This window comes from Numida meleagris, chromosome 3, assembly GCF_002078875.1.
Source record: "Numida meleagris isolate 19003 breed g44 Domestic line chromosome 3, NumMel1.0, whole genome shotgun sequence".
In the NCBI taxonomy this organism is placed as follows: domain Eukaryota; kingdom Metazoa; phylum Chordata; class Aves; order Galliformes; family Numididae; genus Numida; species Numida meleagris.
The window spans coordinates 65,862,990-65,879,469 of record NC_034411.1 but is presented as its reverse complement, the minus strand read 5'-3'; the positions used below and the strand labels follow the sequence as shown (position 1 = coordinate 65,879,469).

At 42.7% G+C, this 16,480-nt stretch overlaps 1 protein-coding gene across 9 annotated transcripts in view; it reads right to left on the bottom strand.

Moving 5' to 3' along the window:
- Positions 488-16,480, bottom strand: part of FYN (FYN proto-oncogene, Src family tyrosine kinase) — a 131,816-nt gene continuing 115,823 nt past the window's right edge. For all 9 annotated transcript variants that reach the window (XM_021392965.1, XM_021392964.1, XM_021392962.1 and 6 more), the window contains 2 exons: positions 12,344-12,475; positions 488-3,320 (listed from right to left, as the gene is read on the bottom strand). In XM_021392965.1, the coding sequence (XP_021248640.1) occupies positions 3,112-3,320; positions 12,344-12,475 (341 nt within the window). In that variant the 3' untranslated portion in view covers positions 488-3,111. The remainder of the gene's footprint in view (positions 3,321-12,343; positions 12,476-16,480) is intronic.

Sequence of the window (16,480 nt, the reverse complement as noted above, 5' to 3'; positions counted from 1 at the left end):
ACTAAGTTGAATACCATTTGCAGAAGCCAAAGAACATCATGTCAGTGCCTTTGACAAGCTTTGGATCTTTCAGAGGGTCCTCCAAGTCTCACGTTTTTTCCTTCCCACAGAAATATGTTAACAGGCATTAATTGAATCAGTTGTCCCTTTTGCAGCAGTGTAGCATTTCTGCCTGTCATTTCTCATGGGACTGGTGTTGGACAAATCCACACAGAGATAGAGGTCACCCCCAGAGTCCTCCCAGCTGCTGGTGGGTCGCCTCTTTGTGTTGGTTTGGAGTCAGGTGGGCTGCTGCGGGGAGCTTTTGGTCAACCATCTTCACCTGGCTGTGATTTATTTAGCCTTACATTGAACACAAGTATTGGAGAGAAGAGGATATTTTTAGATATTTTCTACTTCTACAGTCACCACATAGCTACGTGTGGTGTATACACAGAGGCTAAGGAAACAATCTTATTAATTTATAGCAAGAATGCTAACAACCTTGTTTAAATTTTACTAATGTTTTTATTTGAGAGATTAAAAAACCCAAACAACAAAACTCCCAACATTAAGAAAAAGAAGCAGAAGAGTTACCGATGAGAAATGGTCTGAATCTGCCACCCAGTTGTAGCAGCAGTCTGCACATGGCTGCGGGAAGGTACTCACAGACTGAATGTGACACGAGGAACCGCAAACCCGAGAATCAGAAATAAAGGCCATAAAATCCCGACAACTCCCCATCTCAGTCTTACTTCCAATGAGAAACACAGGCAAAATCCCAAATGTTTTAGCCTCCTCCCATCTGCTATAGAGCTTGGAAGAATGACCATGCTTTGCCACCCTTGTCTGGGTACATGATGTTTTGGCTTTAGCAGCCAGCCGCGCCGCTGCAGAGAGCTCAGCTCAGTGGGTGATGCTTTAAGGCAGGGGGTAGCTGTGGGAAAAAGGACCACAACTCACCTTGTAAGTATTAAGAGGAGACTGATTTTAAAAAGTCCAACAAGAATTATGGCCTCTTCGGTGTTCCACAGCTTCAGGTACAGAAACATTGAATATAGCATGTACATAACGTTACTGATAGACTCTACACGTAAAACGTTAACCAGTTTATCATGGAAGTCTGGTAACAAGCAACATTGCCATATAAATTCACGCTTGGAGAAAGGCTGAGTGCAGAACTCTCTTTGCAAGAGGATTTGCAGTCACTGCTTTGTATAGAAAATATTAAAACAACGATGAAAACATTTTCTCCAAATCTCAATTCATCATTGTGTTAGATTTCAGGAACTGAAAAAAGTTCTCTTTAGAAAATGTGTGGCTATTCAGACTACGAATTCACAACCTAATTATTAAATAATTAAAAAATGCTTAAACTGTCATGAACTCTTACTTGGCTGCAATATTTTAAAGCAACAACAACAATACAAGGCATAGATTTTTTTTTCCTGCAACACTTGTAAAAGTATTCACATTAAAAGCAAAGGAACTATTGAAGAAGAAACTCTTCTGCAGAACAGAGGAGAGACCAGCTGTGCACTCAACCACCTTCCTTACAGTTGAACTCCAGCTGCTTACAAACATAGACTAAAGAATTCTGAAAACGATGCCCCAGAGATCTGCACACTCCTACCAAATATGATGCCCCAAAGAGCACGACACCCCTTCTTGAAATGTTCTTATCTCCTCTCCACCGTTATCTCCACAATTTAAACAAAAGAACAACTATCCAAATGTAAAATGCTCTTTTTTTTAATTACTAAATTAAGAAAGTTAAACAGTTTTAAAATGTAAACTTGCAAATAAACCATAACAAAATGTAATTAAGACTTTAAAATTTGCAACTCAGTATTAAAAACTCAATAGAAGTAGAAAGAAATTTTTTTTTTTGGTTAAACGTAAGTAATTCAAGGCTGGTACAGACAACTGAAAAGGTAATACTTTGTTCTGTGCATCTCCCATGAAATGTAAAGAAGTGCATAGTAATTCCACTGGAGAACTTGCAGACACAGAGAAAGTACTTTCATTAGCAGTACAGGACACTGAACACACTTATTTTACAATGAAAAAATGTTACACGTAAAACAGAAAAATCCTAGTTGCGTGACCAACAGTTTAGCATTGGACGTGGCTAAAATGCTATGATTTTAAGACCATCTGAATGTGGTTACACGGTTTAATAAATCTTTTTGAAACGTTTCAGTATACACGTTCTGATACAGGAAGTCCTCGCAGTTTCCATTTTCCAGTTCCAACGGCGATGGTGTAGTTTTCTCGCTTTAAATATGTTCATTTTAGTTTCAAGAACAAATCATCACACACTTGTTAAACATCGGAAACATTACTGTAAATACAGCACATGATTCCTGAAAGAGCAAAGTTACAACCATCTACAGGTACATAATCATAAACAAAAAGTGCAATCCAATTTAAAAAAATCATGCTTGGCAAAAGCCAAAAATTAGACCACTGGCTTCCACAATCTCGCCAGTGTTTTCATGTCTGCAGTAAAATTATCACTTTCTGGGTACTGCTGCAGCAGGATTCATTCTGTTCAAAATGAGCTTCCTCTGCAATAGCACCCATAAACGGTATGTACAGGTATGTATATATATTATATATATTTTATATATAAAAAAGCAAAAAACCAAACACCTGTCCTGATTTTTTTTTTTGTTGTTGTTAAAACATGAAAAAAAATGTTTTAGACAAAGAGGCCACTTCTGGAAAATAATACTTTTAGTCGGATCAGGAGAAGACTAGTTAAAATCACATAGGTTTTGCATTTTAAAAAAAGGAAAGCACTAGGATCAGTTATTGGCACTGAGTTACTATTTACACTGAACAGAGGTTTTGCAGTTTACATAACATCAATATAATGCAGTTTAGGAGTCTTTGATTAAGAAAAAACAAGTGTTTTTCTCCTTTTCCTCCAGGACATTCAGATTATTAGGACAAGTGGTCATAGGCGAGGGCTGCGTGAGTTCCCAGCTCCAGCCCCTCTGTGCTCAGCGGTGCCGGGAGATGCTGCTGCACTCCTGGAAGCCGATCACGGAGCCGGACGCTGAAGGGCAGGTGGGGCAGGGCTGAGGGACACCTGGCAATTCGTGACAGTGTGTGGAGATCAGGGAGTTACAGGTTGTCACCGGGCTGGTACTGGGGTTCTGTTGCAGTGAAGTAGTCTTCGAGAAAACCCTGCAAATATTCAAAAGTTGGACGCTCCTCTGGGTCTTTTTTCCAGCAGTGGATCATAAGCTCATGCAAGGAGATGGGACAGTCCTGAGGACATGGCATCCGATAACCGCGTTCTACTTGCTCCAAGACTTCACGGTTATTCATGCCTGGGAAGGACAGACAAACCCACGCTACTGAATCATGGGAAAATTAACTCAGGTATAACTGTATCTACAATACATGCAGTTTTCCCAACCATACCCGTTATTTTGGTTAAGAGGAAAAAAAACCAAAACCACCCTGATGTCTGGTTGCAGCTCTTCATCTCCGGCAAGGCAACCTGGACTATTTGCTTTTTCAGTAGAGAGTTATAACGTTCAGTGATGACTGAAATGCTGCTCCCATGGTTACCCTCTTGGCTTACTCAGAATGGGTAGGATTTGGCACTTTTCTTCCCCAGCAACAGTGGCCATGTTACATGAGATGTTAAAGAAAATAGTTGCATTACAACAAATACAACTCTAAATTCTAAAAACAAAGATTAATTTTTAGAACCATACAAGCGTTTTGCACCAAAGATTAATTGTAGTCAACCTTAGCTTTGGTTTTAAGTATCTCTTCCAGTTACTCCTTTGGCTTTTTTGCAGTACCAAACATAAGACTGACACCACAGGCATGCAGACATATTCCAGGGAAAGCATGCATTTTGGCTGCAAGCTTTATGCTCGCCTGTTGGCAATTCCTGCCTCAGTCCTCTGCTGAAAAGCAACACTTTTGTCACTGCCCTGCCTGAGTGGATCCTGCCAACCTGCCAACCAGCCCTGCAGCAAAACCAGGAGGGACACTGAAGTTCCTCCATGACCAAATTTAGAAATACATACATTCACATTACTCTTTGTGCTAGCTGATTCTTCCCCTGCATCCAAGACTCCATCATCACACCTTGTTCTTTCGGGGTGCTCTCTTGAAGATCCTGCTGGCTCCACATTTGGGACTCAAAGGATCTCTTCCTTCCACTCCATATATTTGCCAGAAATAATTCAACCACTGTCAAGGTTTTATAATTTTTGTTATCGGTATTCCACATCATAACATCATGTAGTGCACTGGGCATTAAAGAGTTAATGCTCCAGTTCCATGGATCGTCCATAGAAGAGAACTACACACCCCAGAGGACGTTGTGTTGTTCTGTTTCCATTTTCCGTTCAGAGGGAAAGATAAAACTGTTCGCAGATCATGAGGTGCTCTCTCTCTTCCTCTTCTGCTCATCTTGGCAGTGTCTTGCCTTCAGCATTAGAGTAAGGCCTTCGGTTTTTGGACACTCTCTCTCATTTTATTTGATTTATTAGCTTCAATTCCTATTGTATTATATTGTATTATATTGTGTTACCTTGCATTCTGATATGTTATTTAGTAAATTAGCTTTCCTCCTCAGATCATTGCCACTGTTTTGTTTTTAGGCCCATCTTCCTACCCTTTCCCTTTTTTCCCCTTTTCCTTTTCCCAAGGTGTGGGTCCGTGGGTACCCCCGCCCCATTAGTGACAGAACCAGGCCAAACCAGCCCATAAACTGTTGACAACGACCTTCTTCAGTACAGATTCATTTGCCTACCCTACACCTTGGCTGGTGGGAGCAGTACCCTTACAGTGAGTGGCATTTAGGCTGGAAACTCAGCAGTAAGCTTGGATCTGGGCTTTACTCTGTCTCCTCACATCCTGGTTGTGTTTAATTCTTAAAGATGCTTTGAAATGAGCATCTGTAAGATACAGCATTTCCTGACCACCCACATCTAGATTCTCATCTCATGTTACGATTACAAAATACCATTTCCTCTTATCTTGACAGGGCAATTTCCTCCTGCTGATAATCCATTTGCAGTGTCTCTGTAATGATCATTTTCCCAGCCTCTGGCTGTAACTGTCCCTTCCATGCTCTTGCCTTTTGTTCCTTCTTGCCCACTATGTCACATACAGTGGCTTGTTTTCACTTTCAGAGCCTCTCACAGGCAGCCCCACATTTGGTCAAGTCTCATTTGGTCAAGTCCTGGTTGCTTTCCAGTTCTGGTTAGGCCACTGCATCACTTTAGCCTTCCAAACAAGTACTGACAGGCTGTTTCGAGCTGCTACTGCATATGGAGGAACCTCCCAGAAAACTGCCTCATCCTCCTACAAACCTCGCTTTATTGTCTCCTTTAGCGATGATGGTTGCAAAAGGAAGGGTTGGATTACTGATTTACAGTATTCCTTATCCTGCAAACAACATGTTAGCACTGGTTTCTTGTGTTAGATTTATCACCTGTGTTCACTTACTATATTCATGGTGCTAGGTGTAACATGGTCTGTAGCTTACAGAGTCCTCTGCAGACATCAGATGATGATCTTTTGTATTATCAAGTCCAAACTGCTGCTCACAACAAACCAGAAAAGCTTGCCGCACACAGAACAAACTTTTGGATGCTCCTCATCATTGGCAACTCTCCTCATGGAAGGAGGTTGGAACAGGATGATCTTTGAGGTGCCTCCCAACCCAAGCCATTCTGTGATTCTGTGATCTAAGTAGAACATTTTCAAACATATTCTACTTTTCCATTAAATTGCAAAAGAGTGCTAGTGGTCTGTGAGTCATCACCAACCCAAAGGAAGCATCAGCCCAAACCTTCTGGCCTTGCTGTTTGTGAGATGCTACAAGATAAAAATGGGCATTTTGCTCACATTGAGTTCTCACTGATAGCTTTTTTAAATTTGTGTTTTGAGCCAAAACCAGCACTGTTTTTATGTATGAATTACTTCATATTTTGAGCTAAGAGCTTAGTCCAAGCACTGCTTCCCTTAAATATAAAAGGCTATGAAAATTAGTGTTACCAAGTAACTTATCTACTGTATATACCTAAACTCCAAAGAAACTGGATTCCTTGTTTTTCTTTTGGCAGCATTCCTGTAAGTACAACATGGATGGAAGCAACATCAGCAGGAAAGCTCCTTCCCAACTGATTTGTTATTCTAAGATATCAAATGTTTGGTATTTTATCCAGTGTATTACTCAGTGCTGCAAGCACACTCTGAAACTTGATAACAAAATATACTCTGGAAGAAAAACCCTGAGGAAGGGGTGGGGGAAAGTGAAAAGACAAAGAGCTCTTCACTTCCCTTTTCTTTTAAAAAGGATAGGGAAAAAAGGAGACATTGCTGCCTGGAGCCACAGTCATTTGTGTCCTTGGAAAGACAATGAAGCCAGGTTTTGCTCATCATGGTATTACCCAGGAAAACGCCCTTCTCTTCCTTTCTTCTTTCCCCTCCCTCCCAGTGAAATCCAGATATGAAGCTAAATCAAGCAATCTTCATGTTCCCTGTTGGAATTCACATGTCCAGCAAGGGCTGCAGAATCCTTCTGCCAAAAAAAAATCTGTTGCCTTTGACATGTGCTACTAATTTAAACAAAGAGTTTCAAATGCTTCTTTTTTTTCAAAATCTCGCTTGCATTATTAGTCAGATTTGGACGAACAGCAGTGTTTTAGGTATGCTTTTGCTGCTTAAAAGGCCTATTTATATTTACAAGCCTATTATCTGGATTCGCTTATCTTATCCTGCAAGTTTTAGTGTTCCTGTTTTGATAGCAGGAGCCTGTTGTATCTGCACTTCTAACACCACAGAGAGAATATTTGAGTGGCCTGTACAATCTTCTCTCCTAATGAATACCCGAGAGTTTCAACTCTTTTTGTAAATAATAGATGAAATTCTGATTGCAATAGGCTTCTAGATGCCTTAAAAGTTTATTTTAAAAACACCTTATGTCTGTGGAATAAACTACTTGGCAATGTTCTTCTACTGACTATTTCACCTCCTTGAAAATCAGTCTGTGCTCATAATGTTCCTAGAACTAGCATTTGGGCCAAAAAGGAAGCATCCCCTTTCCAAAAGATGGATTTTCCACAAGTTACTTTGTCCCTGAGAAAATGAAAAATGAAATAACCTCCCACCATCCAGTTTTATTATTGAAACTTCCAATAGTTGTGTGATGCTGCAGTATATGGCCTCTTTAAAGCTCAGTACAATAAAAATCTACAGCCCATATAAACTGGGGGTAGAAATGAAATGCAGCTCGAATCCTCCTAGAAAAACTCCAATAGTAAGAGTTACAAGGATATAAAAGGGAATGTAAAATTTCCAGTTGTGGCTAAAAAAACTTAGAATTTGGTTGGATGGAACACAGCAAATAACACAGGCTTAGCCAATGCTCCTGTTGCAGAGGACAAGAAACAAGAGTACTGGAACTAGGGAGCATACCCACATCCAAGGTTTATGTTATATAGATTACTTTGGGCAACATGAAGTCCACTGAGGACAGTGATAATTTTAAGCCACCTTATTCTTGTTTTCTTCTGTTGGATTGAGAATTATACTCCTTCAACATCCACTGTATAATTTCAGTCCAATGAGCAAGCTAGTACAGACACAAATGTTTAATGTTGGATTCTTAAAACAACATCTTAGCTGCTGTCCATTCTCTGATATGTGGTATTTCAGATTCTCCAGATCCAAAGTTTTGCCTCTACTCATGTTCACAGGTTCTTCAGTCTTGGAAACATTCGCATATCTCTAGTACACTTAAGAAGGTAAAAGTGTGCTGTCCTCCATAGGGGCTGGGTCACGCTGGTGCTCTCAGAGAGCACGGTAAAACAGCCACAGGTTAATCTGCAGGTTTTGTTTAATTTGATTTAGAAGCAGAATTCTTGAATTCTGTGAGCAGCCCCAAAGAAAAGCTAGGTGAAAGGAGAGGGATGCTGTGTGGGGCTCAGACAGGGGTAGCATTCCATACCCACAAATGATATGGTACTGAAGGAAATGGGAGAGCTGCTCCCAAAGGAAAACAACCTTTGAAGCATAATGCTGTTTGTTTTGTTTTTTTTTTTAACAGATTAATATGAACTTAATTATTACTGTGCAAAAATAGTAACAATTTTTAAACATCTGGAATTCATAAAATCGTAGAATCATTTAGGTTGGAAAAGACCACTGAGAACCACTAGTCCAACCGTAGACTTAACACCATCACGCCCACTAACCCATGTCCCTAAGTGCCACATCCACCCTTTTCTTGAAAACCTCCAGGGATGGTGACTCCACCATTTCCCTGGGCAGCAGCGCCACTTCATTTAGAAATTAAGGCCTGAAATCCCCCAAATACTTCTCACATTCAAAACACCCACAAATCAAGGCTATCAAAATCTTTTATTATTATTTAAAAAAATATATATTATTTCCTTGTAATAAGAGTTGCAACTTTGACCTGTAGCATTTGTGAGTTGAACTTTCCTGCTTACACAGGAACCCACCAAAGCTTATCTGTGTGATGTGCTGAGTACACACCTCTCTCAAGTCCTTATCTACTACCCATGACCATGGTACCCATCACACTGGGTCAGTGATGTGCGCTTGGCCCTACCCTTCTGGCCCTAGCCTCCTGCAGTGATGAGGAGGCCGAACACAGCTCCCCATGGCCTGCAGCCCTGCTTGGAGTCTGGACTCAAAGACCAACTGGCTGCAGGCAGCAGTATGAATACTATCATGGTTGCTGTCACACAGGACATAAAACATAAAATGCTTTTGGTCTGACAAGCGCAGCAAAAGGCAGAAGGAGTGAGTTCAAAGATGCCTGTTTAGTGCAGCTGAGAATTTTGTCTGTGCAAAAGGTAACATCAAATAAAAATAAAATCAAATTTTGACTACTGCTAGAGAAATGCAGCCTCCTACTCTTAAACTCAATTAAAAAGATACTAAGATCCAAGAGGAATTTGTGCAAAGGGAAAGAAACAGAATGAAAAAGGTTTACTAAGCAGATTACTTTTTAAACTTGGCTCCTCTTCTGCACATGTCCAGCTTTTATTTCCCCACTGTGATAGAGAGAATAGAACCTCAACACCCAGAACGACTGTGATAGCTGCTGATTTCAATCTGCTGTCTTGTGAAAAGAATGAGAAATCATTGTTATTGCAGCAGTCCGTTATCATTATGTCCATTGACAGAGAAACAGGCCTGGTTGAAGGATGAAGACGAGGACACCTGTCAAAAAGTCATTCTTGCCTGTGGGAGCTACAAGGTCTGGGAGCAGTGCTTGATCTTCACCTCTGCCAGTAAAATCTTTCTTGTTCATGTGTCCTACTTCTGCTCCAGCCTCTCTTCCAAAAGGTCATTCATCTGGCTGAAATCTGGAGGACAATGAATGCCAAGTCCTGCTCCACTCACTAGTCGTGTTCCCCTCCTAGAAACTGCCTGCCTTCTCCTTGTGTCCTCCTTGTTGTGTTCCTCCCTCCTACACAAGCTTAAAACAATGCCTGGTTCTTCAAGACATGAGGTACTGTGCCCTGGAGGCACAGCTACCATCACAGAACTAGGCTGCATGATAGAATTACTGAATTACAAAATATCCTGAGTTGGAAGGGACTCACAAGATCCTTCAAGTCCAGCTCCTGGCTCCACACCAGACCACCCAAAATTCAAGCACTATGTCTGAGAATGTTGTCCAAATGATACTTGAATTCTGGCAGCTTGGGGCTATGACCACCCTTCGGTGAAGAATCTTTTCCTCATTCCCACCCTGACCCTCACCTGACACAGCTCCATGCTGTTCCCTCAGATCCTATTGCTGGTCACAATAGGGCTCAGTCCTGCTTCTTGGGGTGGTTGAACACCCACCTCTTCCTCCTCATGCAAGCCATGACGTGAAGGCAGGAAAAACCTTAGGTAAAGATGACAGAGAGGGAGTGATGGTGATCACCAGAATGGTTAAGGCCTGGCTGAGCAGGGGTGGGAGCCATGGTGAGGGGGAAGGACCCTACTGTAGAGCTCAGGCAAGGTGTAACCTAGAAAGTACATGACCAGCCAGTAAAAAAAAATCTTTTACAGTGAGGGTGGTGAGGCACTGGAACAGGATGCCTAGTGTTGTGGTTGATACCCTATCCCTGGAGACTTTCAAGGCGAGGCTGGATCAGGCCCTGGGCAACCTGATCTAGCTGTGGTGTCCCTGTTCATTGCAGGGGAGTTGGACTAGATGGCCCTCAGAGGTCCCTTCCAACTCTAAGGATTCTATGATTCTGTGATTCTATGAATTGCCAACTCTGTACCATGTAAGTCAGAAAAAGTTGTTTTTAGCTACTTGATGTCTTCCTAGCATGTCCAGGGGAGAATGAACCGGAAGGATTTTCAGCATGCGAGGGCTTTATGCAGTGTGGGATGAAGGGGTAGAACAGTGCTAGAAGAGGAGAAACACTGCTAGCTGTCTTTGAAGTGTTCAGACTGCCACGTAATAAAACTGTCCACATTTTCAGGATACAGACCAGGCCTGAGATTTCTGTCATGGATCGAACAAGAAGTCATATATTGCAAGCACCTAAACGCGCATCCAGTGGCCTCCTTCTCCCACAGGGAGAGAAAGGAACACTTGGGAAATGTATATATCCTCTACTGACCAGGCTAACACAGTGTTCAGTTATGGACCTATGAGCTAACACAGGGCTTAGACAGTCACCTTTGCCTACAATAGTATTATTTCCTGTGTGTATGTGTGTATCATGTGATAAAAGACCAGTCACTATGCGTTGCTGCCCCATAAATGTAGAACTCAGCAAAAAAAAAAAACAACAAAACAACAAGCCTTAACTCAGCCCTGGCTAGCAAGAGCTTCTCTACATCCATTCTGCTAGTACTGACCAGGAGCATCCTCTTCCTACATCCATCAAGGCTCTTTGCTCACCCTATCAGCTAAGTCTTACACATCTTCTTTCTATCTTTGACCTTTGCACGCAGTCCATGACTCATTTAACCCTCAATAACCCCCTGGAAATCACTGTTTGCCATGCCACTGTTGATAATCCTCACAGCAAGAAGACCTTTGTCCCAGACACTGACACAAACACTCTGTGCAGAGGCAACACCCTCTGTTCTTCAACAACACAGGGAAGTGCAGGGCAGAGGGTTTCATCCACCCCACAGAAACACATCGCCTTTCTTTCTGTTCCTTCATTCTGTTGGCACAGTCACAGCTTTGCTAAGCTGCTCTCTGCCAGTCATTGTAAAATTCACTGCTGATCATGAGAAGCCTTCCAGTTCCCATATTTTCTTCCCAGCTGCTGGCTGCTGGTAAGGCTGAAATTTCTGGAAAAACTCTGGGAGTTCAGATTTGCTGAGCTTAGCTTTCTGAAGTGGCGTGAGATACAACAGGATAAATTGAACTCCACCTTGATGTTTTTCCTGCTGCATTTGATTTATGGGTCAGACTGCTTGGTAGTGGCAAGACTGGCAAACTGGAACTGCTCTAGGACACTTTCTACTAAATCAGCTGCAGTGCACACAGCTCAGCTTTCCTAGGGAGAAATTAAAAAGCAAAAATCCAGCTAGATGCTCTGTTGTTAGTATCCGTGGTAATAAGTAAATGTAGGGATTAAATTCATTTCCATGTGATGCACTGCTTTCTCCTTACCCCCTTCCTCTTCACCTGAATGTCCACAGTTTTCAGAGGAGGCAGCAGAAGGTAAAGCTCTTTCTTCACAGGCAGGTCCAATCACCCCAGCTACAAATCTTAATCCATGGGGTACTTGGCAGGCTTTCAACAAAGAGTCACAGGGCCTCCAGTTCCCCCATGCAGAGAACCTGGCCCCTCTCTGACCCTGCCGTGAGCTCTGGCCTGCACATTACACACTTTTTTTCTTTCCTTTCCATCCATGTGTAACACAAGGACTGAAATTTAAGAATATGTAAAAAGGTGATTTGGTAATACCAGACATTCAGACAGTTATCAGACCTTGTAAAGAACCAGGCTGACAGAACTAATACAGTAACACTGTTCTGGGAGTTTGTTGGTATTTTAAAGGGAATGCAAATGTGGTGAATCATTTTCTCTGGTATGCAGTTGTTTTACCTTGCTTTCATTATTTTGCTAGAAAGTAAATGAATTGAAAACAATTAAAAACATAGAAATGAGTACATTGGATTTCCTGTCCGCTTGTTCATGACCAACACCCACTGGCTTTCAGTCAGGACCACTTCCAAGCATACACAGAACTTCTGCATGATATCTGTCCTTCTTTGAGCCCAATGAAAATAAGCACACATTGTAAATAACACACAGTGTAAGCATATGGCTTCGTTCCCACCCTTTCCCTGCAGTCATGTAGGGCTCAGATGGTTTTCTTACCTGGGTATGGCACTCTTCCTTTTGTTACCAGCTCTGTCAGTAGGATCCCAAAAGACCACACATCCGACTTTATTGTGAACCTTCCATACAATGCCGCTTCTGGTGCAGTCCATTTAATGGGAAACTTTGCACCTAGTGAAAGAAGAAATGAGTCTTAAACAGAATAGCGATGGAATCAAAGCACCAGTTTGCAGGTGACTGCTTTGTTCTGCAACACTTGCAGGCTGACGGAACAAGTATTAACAAACAGCTCCATGGGGTATGCTCCCAGAGGACAGCTGGGTGGAATGTGCAGGGCAGAAGGAAAGTCTTAGCAGGCAAGAAGGTGGGTTTGTCCCAAGAGAGGGCTAAGATTTTAATTCAGATTTAAAGTTTTATAAAAGAAAAAAGGCGTAAAATCCAATCAGCTCAATAAAATAGATATTCTTTCTCCCAAAATGTTTCAAATCAACATTTCTCTGTGATATTTGCAAGTCATATACAACATGTTGAATAGAAGTGAGATTTATTAGAAATGTACCTCCCAGTTTCCCAGCTCAAGCTCAGCAAAATGCAAAACAAACAAACATGGTAAAAACATAAATTAAAAACAAACATAATAATTCATTAGAAACATGCAAGGATTTAAATATAAGATTGCCACTTGAGATGCTTGGAGTGCAATGATGTCAAGGCACAACTGTGGCTTGTGATTTATAACTTGACAGTGTACTTTAAGCTCCTGGCACTGAAGACTGTAGTGCCTTAAATACGTGCAGCCTAATGTGCTCATCCATCATCAGGGCTTGCAGGATCCAGTTGTGGTAAGGATGGTAAGATAACAAGCCTTTAAACTCTGATTTATTTGCTTTTCCAATCATTTACTGTTTTCTTAGGGAAAATATTTTCAGTATGACTTTAAAGAAAAGTCTTGTGGTAATAATTAACTCGTAGCATGTACAAAAAAATATGCAGCCATTTCCCTGGTGCCTTGTATTAACATACAGGCAAAGGAGTTGCGCTGCTTACTGTGGATCCCTAGTGACAAACTCTCAAATTTTGAAGCATACTGACTTTGACTTCTCACCACCCTCTCATAAAAGCTCCTTTAGCTTTCAAGATGAGTGTGGAAATTGTAACGTGGACAAATCACTCTCAGGGAGTTAAATTATGGCACTGTTTACAGTTCCCTGCTGACACTGTTCCTCCACCACATCCAGTGCTCAATACTCTGTACTTCTGCTCTATGCTGCAATCTGGGTTGGACCAAGAGTACAAAGCAGACGTGGCAATTCTCATTCCCTTACTTAGTAAAACATTAAATGTGATAACTTTTTTCCTACACTACACGTAATTGATCCTAAGAGAGAATATTACTCAGGAACAAATACGTTTTTTCTAGTGAAAATTGCTGATGCTCAAGTAAGTCCTCCTATATAAAAAGACGTAAGATAAAGAAAGCTTCAAATCCCTAATGCCTGAAGTTAGGGACATAAGGCTAGTTAAGCATCAGCACATCAGTGGTTAGATTTACCAAGGTGCTGAAGGATTTGTGGGTGTCTCTTCACTTTCAAACAGCCTGCCTCTTCTCTATCTACAGTAGCTGATCTACAGGCAGGAACTACAATTCTTGTGCTCAGCTTTGACCTCAGTCTCCCCAGCTTAATAATAATAATAATAATCTTGGCGTACAAGACTCAAAATTTACAGAACCTCTTCTCTTTAAAGTCCGCCTTGGTTGTGATGTCTGAGGTCTCTGCAGCAGCCTGCCATCGATGGAACTCCTGTCCTTGACCCTGGCCTGACAGCACTGGCAGCCCTGTGGGGCTGGATGAGCTGGGACTGGCAGATCCTGGGGCTACATACCACTTTCCAATCCCCAGAAAACCTGCAGGCTGTATGTATCTGTGGGTCAAGTTCCTTAGGCCTGCGGGCATGTCATGAACATGGAACATGAGGACTAATGTCCCTCTGTCCTCACATACGTTGCAGCTGGGATAGAAAACAAATACTATTCTAACTGAATGAGTAGCTCCAGGCTTGTTAGCAGCCTGAAAGCTTGGATAGGGTTTGGTCACATGTGAGATGACCAAGCCTGAAGATTTGCTTGTTCACTTGTTGCTCATACTTTATTCAACAATTTCTTTTTCTTTTTCTTCCTTTTTTTGTTTTGTTTTGTTTTTGATCAGCTGTGTTTCCCTGAGAGGCTGAGCCCTTCTGCTTCCCAGCTGAACCAGGCGACCTTCATTCAGAGGTCCCTTCCAACCTCAGCCATTCTGTGACCCTGTTCTTGGTGCTCAGATAGAAAGGCAGTATTAAAAAGTCATCTTTGGAGGAAAGAAATCTCTTCAGGCTCCCTTGGGGTCAACTGCCCCAGTGTTTTCACCCTGCTGCTGTTGTGGTATGAGGAGGTGACTATATGGTGTGTCGAGGGGTCATGGGAAGATAGGAAGCAAGGTAGCTAGGTGAGAAGGCGGGGGCACAATTCCAGCACATCACTTTTACTGAGAGCTAGGGCAGTATAAACCCCACTGCTGGAGAAAACAAACAATTTGTGCTGTGGATTTTTCTGATGGCAGGGTAACTACTTGTTGCATTGCTATGTTGCCTCTGCATCAGGGGTCCTGTCTAGACCAATTAATACAAAAATCACTGTCTGCATTATTTGCAGTGTTTCCTGAACCTCGGTTTAAGGTATTGATGGGGAAGAGAGGAAGGAGAGGTTGGCAGAGAGTCCACTAGTGGAGCCCTGACTCCTGGTTTTCCTGCCCTGCAAGGCATGCTGGAGGCCAGATGGTCCAAGAGCATCCATAGTAAACTGGTACATCAGAGCCCTAAGTCAGAGAAAGTAGAGACCAGGTAGGATGTGCCAGTTCTCACCACTGTAGTTTCAATGCATGCAGTGCCATAAACCTAAGAGATCACACACAGCTTGCTTAGAACAAGGACAGACAACAGCAAAGGGAGAGAAACCCTCTGAGCACCACCACAGGCTACATGCGCTTCTACAGGAGCTCAAACAGCTGGCAGCATCGCTGATGCAGCGTGCATCACACCAACACTTTGACTAAATGGACCCCTTGCCTTGGAGACACAGGGCACTGCTTTGAAAACACAAAAACCCCAAAATGTGTTGAGCACCATTCCGAAGCCGAAGTGCTGCTCCCCTTGCAGCATGGCTCCTGGTGCAGCCCCTTGTGCTCACCCTGTCCCCAGTGCGGTGGTTAGGAAAAGCAGCCCCAGCCCAGCTTATTAAACATGCTGACTTCGTGCTGCACACAAATTACAGCATCAGATCACCAGATAAAATGCATATTACTGACAAGCATATTAATAAATCTGATAAGCCAAATTACCGCAGCTGACAAGGCAGCCTATCTGCCACTTTCAAGGCAGATTTTACATCACTGGGAGGGATCTCTCCTTTTTTTTTTGCTGGAACACACTGTATTACAAACTAGCAGGTCAGTAACTGTACAAATTGCTCGCATGCCGCATTCCTAGGTCAGGATAGCCTGTCTTTGCCCCAGAGCGAGATCTTCTTTTGTGGCTTTTATCTCCATGCCTTTTTGAAACATTTCAGCAAGGGAAAAGCCTTTTTTTGGGTTTCTGTGCTGCATGGATGTGCAGCATGCCAAGGCTTCAGGCACAGTGCGGGGTCAGATGCCGGCCCTGCCCTGGAGCACTTCTGTGAGCCCAAGCCCTGCTCCGTCCCAGCACTCGCACCCGGGAGCTGGTGAGTTAAAGGAAGCAGCCTCTGCTGCTGCTTCAGGTTCTCCTCGGCCCCAGGAGAGGCTTTGTGATGAGGAGCAGAGGGGGCCGAGATAACCGAGCAACACCAATGTGCAGCTCTTAGCATGGCTTCTTCAGAGGCCAACGAAAATCCCTCAGAGCTCTGTTGTTCAGATCTCAATCTCAACAAACCAGAAAGCTCTGCAATTCACGCCCCAGAGTCATTGCTGCATTTCCCAGAAATGCTACGAAGCTGCTGCCTGTTGTTACCTTTAAAACTAAGCCCAGCACCCCCAGTGCGAGAAGCTATGAGCATGGGAGCCCCTGGGTGAACAGCTGCGGAGCACAGCTCAGCACCACATCACTCCCGAGGCTGGAAAGGGAAAGCTACAAAGGGTAAAATTGAAATGCTGAAGTAAGCATGTA